Consider the following 7,300-nt stretch of genomic DNA (forward strand, 5'->3'; position numbering starts at 1 on the left):
ATCGAAATTACATAACTAGCTAGCTGAAAGAAAAACGATCTTGCATTTAATTGATCTGGAGAAAGCGATCCATTTTATGGGACCCCACAAGGAGACAAAGTTCGGTGACGTGTCGTCTTCAGGAGCAGTGGACCCTGTTCTGTCGGCGTCGCCTTTCCAAACATACGCTAATAACGACAAAACACTACTTTTTCGGTGTTCATAATGTCGTTCCTACCCCTAACTTTTCCTAATATTTACTCGTTTATGCCACAGTTTTTCGACTAAAAACGACGACGACCCAGTTACTTTCACACGGTGTCTGTCGCTCGATCCGGATAAGATTCTCAATGTTGTTGAATTTACCATATCGCCCATGCATCCGTTAGCTGTAATGCTCCGCGGCTTCTACTGTTCATACGAAAGCTACTAAAGGTTGACGTTTACGTGCAAGAAACAAATAAATCATGCGTATGTATTTTATAATTTATATACATCTTTGGTTATAAATTTTATGTTAAAAAATAAAATCTTTGCTTATAAATATTTTCTTTCATATTTGAAAAACAAGCATTGGAATGGAATGATGTGGAATGCCTTGTTCCATTAATTCCAAAAAAATTATTCACCATTTGACATGAATAATCATTCCATCAATTCCACAAAAAATAGATAAATACAATGATGAATAATTCCAAAACAAATTTGGTTATGAATGAATGGAATGAATTTTATTCCATTTTTTGCTATATTTCATTCCTATCATTCCATTTATTTTCATTCTATCTATTTCTTATTGTTTTACCCAGAGCCGGCTCAACACTGTTAGAGGCTCTAGGACAAAAAAAAAAATTTTTACCCTTTAAAATTTATATACAGATAATGTTTAAAATATTTTTAAAATTTAATCAGTAATATTTTGTATATTTTGTAATGAAAATAAAACTATATACATATCAAATAATTTTGGGCCCTTTTCAATTTTATTTATTATATTTATAATATTTTTATATATAAAAATATAAATTTATAAAAAAATTAAACCCCTTAATTAGTATTATACAAAGGGACACGGACTTGGGTCCGGGACGGTCGCACCGCTTGTTCTCCCCAATGAGCCGGCCCTGGTTTTATCCGTTACACCCTAAACATATCAATTTTTTTAGCACTTATTGCCCTTCAATCAAACTTTATATATCAGTATCGGTAAACAGGAATGGACTATATATAACATATTCATGTATATCTATTTGATTGTGCACCAAAAAAAATGTATTTGATTCTTTGTTCGAAGAGATTATGAGTTTAGAGCTCAAAAATTTGCTGTAACCAACATAAACAATTTTACAAAGTTGCTTTAAATGATATTCTAAATAATTAATTCCTATATATATAGGGACTATAGTCATGCTAAACTTTTTCTTTTGTCATATATATTATTGAAGGCCCTTAATTCAACTGTGAAATTTCAATACCAAGAGACCTATGTCGTCTTTAAGTGACCTCAAGTACTCCACATGGGGATTCTACCAGAATTTCTTTATTGTGGAGTTAAACTTGCCTAACTGCTTTCAGTGTGAAATATTTTATGATAAACTTATTTTTCTTCTTGTAGACTTTTGTTTTAGCTGGTTGGATGTATATTTTTTTGGTAAAAATGGTTGGCTGTATATTATTATCTTGAAAATAAAATTAATTAGAAAATTGTACCAAACCAACATAAAACTGGTTCTTCAGGTTTTAAAATTAGATATACTTGAACTACGAGTGTTAACGCTCAAAAACTTACACACAAAAGCACCAATTCATCAACCGGATAAGGCATATCCAGTTGGTTTAACATGCATGTTAGTTATTTCATTTTTTTTTGTCAACGTTAGTTATTTCATTTGAAAGATAGTTTGTTAACATGTAATACTATTACTATAATACTATTACTAACATAATAGTTTGAGAAAAAGTTAGCTGTAGTTTCTATTTTTTTCTTCCTTACAAAATAACAAAACACGAAAAATCACCGAAAGCTTACATGTGATTGGATTTAATGATAACTTTTTGGATTTATTAGGAATGGACCGGCCCCGAGATATGTTCTAAAAGCAATTTGTTGATTGTACGTGTCATTGATCACATACACCTATATTATATGCCTACAGATATATATGTACACTTCAAATGTAGAATTGAGATCCCCGATTTTGGCTAACACTTCACGTACTGGAAATTTTTTACTTATAAACGTATGGTCATATACAACTCGTGACCCCCAAAATTACACCTTTTAGTGAAAAAGATATTGTAACAATCTTGAGTATGTAGTTAGATGACTTTCAGATACTTGATGCAAATTAATTGGGTTTGTCCATGTTTAAGAGTTATCAAATGGTTTTTGCAAAAGGTGCCGTATATAGGTTCAAGCTCTGTTCAAAAACGAGGCTATTTGTCCGTGTAATCGGCCGAGTACAAGCACATCGGTGACAGAGCGCGGCGATGTGTCTCTTATCGGAAGCAAAACGCGGCAAGACGAGTTCATGTCGAGTTGACCGTGGAACTGTATTAAATCGGCGTGTTTTTACGATTATATATAAAATCGGTTCTTTCTTAAACCATGAAAAACGAAAGCTGAAACCGATATTTATTCAAATCCAATGTATTTATGATACATCTTTGATTTTGTTGATTAAAGATCAAAAAACTCAAACAAAAAAGATGAAAAAAACTGAGTGGTTGCGTTATTAGGGTTACATGAAGGTACATGAAGAAGATGAATTTGCAAAGATCGTATTATCCTTCACTTTAATGAAAAAAAAAGAATGAATTTAGAAACCATTCGAACTCATGACCCTTTGATCTCTCAAAAACTGGCAGGGCCACTGAACCAACACGGTAACTTTTGAATAATTGAACGATATACATAATATAATAGTTTATGTTATAAAATCAAGGTAGAAGTCTGCAACATAAACATGTATTATCTTGTATTATACGTACAAATAGAGTATTATAAATATAAAATCCAGAAAATTCCTCTCCGTATACTCTCTGATTTATTTCCGCTTTTCCAATAAATCGCTAGGCCCAGGTTCGCCGTACGCGTAGCGCCTAGCGAGTTTCCGAACAAGGGGTTCAAGTATAGGGTCGTCGTTTGTGCACAAGTAAGAATTTGAATGTAAATTTTTAATATCTTTAAACATATGTTTCAATTGAACAATAATTTCTCTTTGAAAAAACAGAAGAGAAAATCTATGGGTTTTGTTTTTGTTTGCTCCTTGGATAGGAAGATCCGAGTCTCAAACTAATTCCATAAATTATGTAATAGTTAAAAAATGACACATTAGGCGATATAAATTTTTATCATCTACCATTTTTGAACCTGAAAAATATTTTGTCTTGTGAAGATTTTAATCGAGTAATTTTACAAAGCAAAAGTACAGTTTACGTTATTCAAATATTTTTTGACAAATACATTCTTTGAAAAGAACTTTAGTCTAATTGATTAGATCATTAAATTATGTAAAGGGATTTATACCATTTTTATGCACAGATTAAAAATGAGATTGTAGTTCGTGGAGGAGAAGAGAAGATGGCAAGAAAACGAAGGCGTGTCAGAGAATTTATGACACCTTTCTTAAACAGAAGAAGTTCTGACTCTTCTCTACCTATCTTTCTCTTGCCTCATAAATTTTAAAAGTTTCTTGTGGAGACCACACGGATTCGTCTTTGTGTTGGCCAAAAATGTGGAGATGTAATTTTAATCTCAGCTGTTTCTGCATCAAACATTGTTTACCAAGTATATATATGAGTATTACTGTATTAGAGTCAAATACATAATGGTCAAACAGTGTCGACATAACAACTTCCAAATTCCAACGACGATACTAACTAAGTTTTAACACCGTATTCCAAAATCCACAAATGATGTTGTTTCAGATTTATTTTATATAAAAACGAATATAATAGTATATGACTAATTTTTTTTATATGACTAATTTGAAGAAAAGATAGTGTTAATCGTTCCTTCTTATTTTTTTTAGTAAAAAATTTTACAATTCACATCTATCACTGATCGCATCATTTAGATGGAGATGTATTCTGACTAATCATATATCCGTTACCGCATTTTGTATGAATGCATAGTAACTAGAGCAGTCGAATGCTCAAACTTTCTTTGTCATTTGCGCCCAAAATATAAATCACTACATTTCCAGTCTTACTTGAAAAATGGTATAAATGTTCTACCAATAGTGTGAATGTATTCCAGAAAAGAGGTGTGAATGTTAAACGATTACCTTCAGTATAATATACAAATCGAGATTAAATTTTAATGTTGTTATTACCACCAATCAAATGGTAGAACAAGAATACTTTTTATGCTACGGCTTATGTATTAGAAGAGAGGGGTGAACATGGATCAAATATCAAGGTATCCGTGATCTGATCCGTTTTGTCCAGATCATAAATTTTCCAAACCGATTCAATCCGTAGCCATCTGGATATTCAGTATCCGGATATACAGAAAAGTATACATTTTTAAGTAGATATTCGATTTGATCGTTTTAAAAAAACTAAATTTAAATAAGAAATCATATCAATTTTTGTTTTAAAAAACTCTAATAACTAAAATAACCAATTTAATAAATAAAAATATTGTAAAAGTTACAGACAAGATAACTATATAACTTTTATGTATAATTCCTTAAATATATGTTTATAGATGCATATAGCGGATTGGAGCATATATCCCTTTCTAAAATATTAGTATTTCTGAGTTGCTTCATTTTTTTGGATATTAGATATTAATATTTGTTTTGTTTCGTAGAGTAATATCTGATTTTCCCCGTTCGAATCGAAAAGGTTAATATGTGGAAATTAAATTTTACAATTTTTTCCCACTTTTAATAATATGCCAAATCAAAATTCACAGATATTTTGTCCACTTCATTTAAAAATAGTAATATGATAGAGAATTGTAATAGAAAAAGTTCTAAATTCTCACTTGTCCATCTTTCTGCACCTATCAAAACATTAAGAAGTAGTTTTTTTTTTTAAAGTACTGGTCTAATTTTACCATCAACAAATCAGAACTCAAAATTTCAAAATATTTAAAATTCCCAAAGCTTGGATAGAATAAAATTGAATTGTATGCAAGCTTGTGAATGTAACTTCAAACTTTAATAGATGTGTTATGCCGAGGACTGGCTATCTTGAGTCTAGTGCTTAACTGCTTATAAATGTCATGCACTGATTATTAGAAAAATAAAATGTCGTATGTATATTTATCAAACTAGATACATTCTATTAAAATCATGATGAAAATAGTTAGGCAAAACTTTAAAATAAAGAAAAAAAGTTCAACTAAAAAAAAGTCAAAGAGCTCCATGTGAAATCTGTAAAGCAACCTTTCTGGGGTTTTTTTTTCCTTTCCTCTACTAAATAAAGTCTATAAATATGTACAAGCTGTTTCTAAACTTTGAAACCCCAAAACCCATTAACTACATCTCTAAAAAAACAAAATAAATTCTACTTTTTTCTTTCATAATAAAACTCTGTCTGAGCCTAGAAATCCACCATCACCATCCATCCTCTGTTTCAAACTTTCGTTATTTAATCCCTATTTTTGTTCAAACACAATTAGTAGTTATTTTTCTTCTTCTTGTTGTAACACTACAAGAAAGCAGGACGATTTGGCGTTCTAATTTTGAAAAAATGGAAGAACATAACTATCAGTTTCAGACAAACTTGAGTCCCAAAGTCTCAGAAATCAGAGCTTCTCTCTCTCAGATCATATTAGCAGGCGGACCAAACACACTCGACTCAGTCTTCTCATTCCTCGCTACTTCCTCCGCCACAACATCCCTCGACACTCTCAATCCTCCGCCACCGCAGCTCGGCTCCTCCGTCTATCTCCACCAGCGAGATCTTATCGAGAGCTTCCACCTTCAAAACAGAGCGATCTCCACTCCTCCTCTGTTTCCTTCATCGTTCGATCATCAATCTTCTCCCGCCGCAGCTTTCGCCGCAGCGTTAGCGGCTGGGAGGGCGGCGAAAAAGAAGAAGCTTTACCGGGGAGTGAGGCAGAGACACTGGGGAAAATGGGTCGCCGAGATAAGATTGCCGCAAAACAGAATGAGGGTTTGGTTAGGTACTTACGAGACGGCGGAAGCCGCCGCCTACGCTTACGATCGCGCCGCCTATAAGCTCCGCGGAGAATACGCTCGTCTCAACTTCCCAAATCTCAAGGACCCGAGTGAGCTGCTCGGGCTCGGTGATTCCTCTAAGCTAATAGCTCTCAAAAACGCCGTCGACGGGAAGATTCAATCTATTTGCCAGAGAGTCAGAAGAGAGAGAGCCAAGAAGAGCGGAAAAGAGAGTAAAAATTCTTCGGCGGCGACGGCGGATTCATCATCCTCGCCGGGAACTCTGTCTTATCCGGCGGCAACTGCCACTGCGGTGGATTCAGAGGATAGCTACTGGAACAGCAAGAATAGTTCCCCGGCGTCTGTTTCTATCTCCGATGAAATTCCAGCGACGACATCGGCGGCGGCAGAGGAAGATACGATGATGGATACTGATGGGTTTCTGCTTGCGAGGATGCCATCGTTCGATCCAGAGCTTATTTGGGAAGTTCTCGCTATTTAATTCACAAAACCGTGAATTTTGATCACATCAATCATATGGAGAGTAAAAAGAAAACTTGGGGTTCAAGAAAATGATGAGAATATTAGGGTTTTAGGTGTGAATTAGGGTTTATTAAAGTAAACCCGATCTTTTGTCAAATTCGTTCGAAAGTTGGTTTAAGTAATGGATATATTAGGGTTTTTAATTAAAATTTAAGCCTCGTTGTTTTTGAGAGAGGTTGTGAAAGCTCCTTTTTTGAATTTATATTATAATCATCGAAGGACTTTCTTATTGTACTTTGAACCATGATTATTTTTTATTTTTGTAAAATTAACCATTATTATATGTAACAGTTTTATTGTAGCAAAATCTTCTGGAGATTTATCACAGGTGTGAAGTTAAAACATAATGTTTGTAAGAACACAATTTAATAAGACCGGTGGGGAAGGTAGAGTTGAGCACATGTCACAGACTCTCTACCATGCTCAATGCTTTTAAAGTGGTCCCTTTTAGTCTCCCCTTCATAAGTCAAAGACTTATTGTTGTTCTTATTAACAATTTTTATCATATACACCTTTATAGTATGGAGTCTGTGGACCAAGCAATAACGGATCAGACCACCGTAAGAACACTTGATTTGGTCCATCATATAAATCCAGTTTTACATAATTCTACTTTTCATAATCGATCTCTCAATGCCTCA

The 7,300-nt window shown here is 33.5% G+C and overlaps 1 protein-coding gene across 1 annotated transcript; it reads left to right on the plus strand.

The window, feature by feature from the left end:
• Positions 1 to 5,685: 5,685 nt before the first annotated feature.
• Positions 5,686 to 6,893, plus strand: LOC125593411 (ethylene-responsive transcription factor ERF061-like). Its single transcript, XM_048770003.1, has one exon. It carries the CDS (start codon positions 5,686 to 5,688, stop codon positions 6,616 to 6,618), a length of 933 nt encoding a protein of 310 aa, XP_048625960.1. The 3' UTR covers positions 6,619 to 6,893.
• The last annotated feature ends 407 nt before the right edge of the window (positions 6,894 to 7,300 follow it).

This window comes from Brassica napus, chromosome C9 (assembly GCF_020379485.1).
Source record: "Brassica napus cultivar Da-Ae chromosome C9, Da-Ae, whole genome shotgun sequence".
NCBI lineage: Eukaryota > Viridiplantae > Streptophyta > Magnoliopsida > Brassicales > Brassicaceae > Brassica > Brassica napus.

Coding starts and splice junctions, on each gene's coding strand:
- LOC125593411 (XM_048770003.1), top strand. CDS start 5,686: ATGGAAGAACATAACTATCAGTTTCAGACAAACTTGAGTCCCAAAGTC.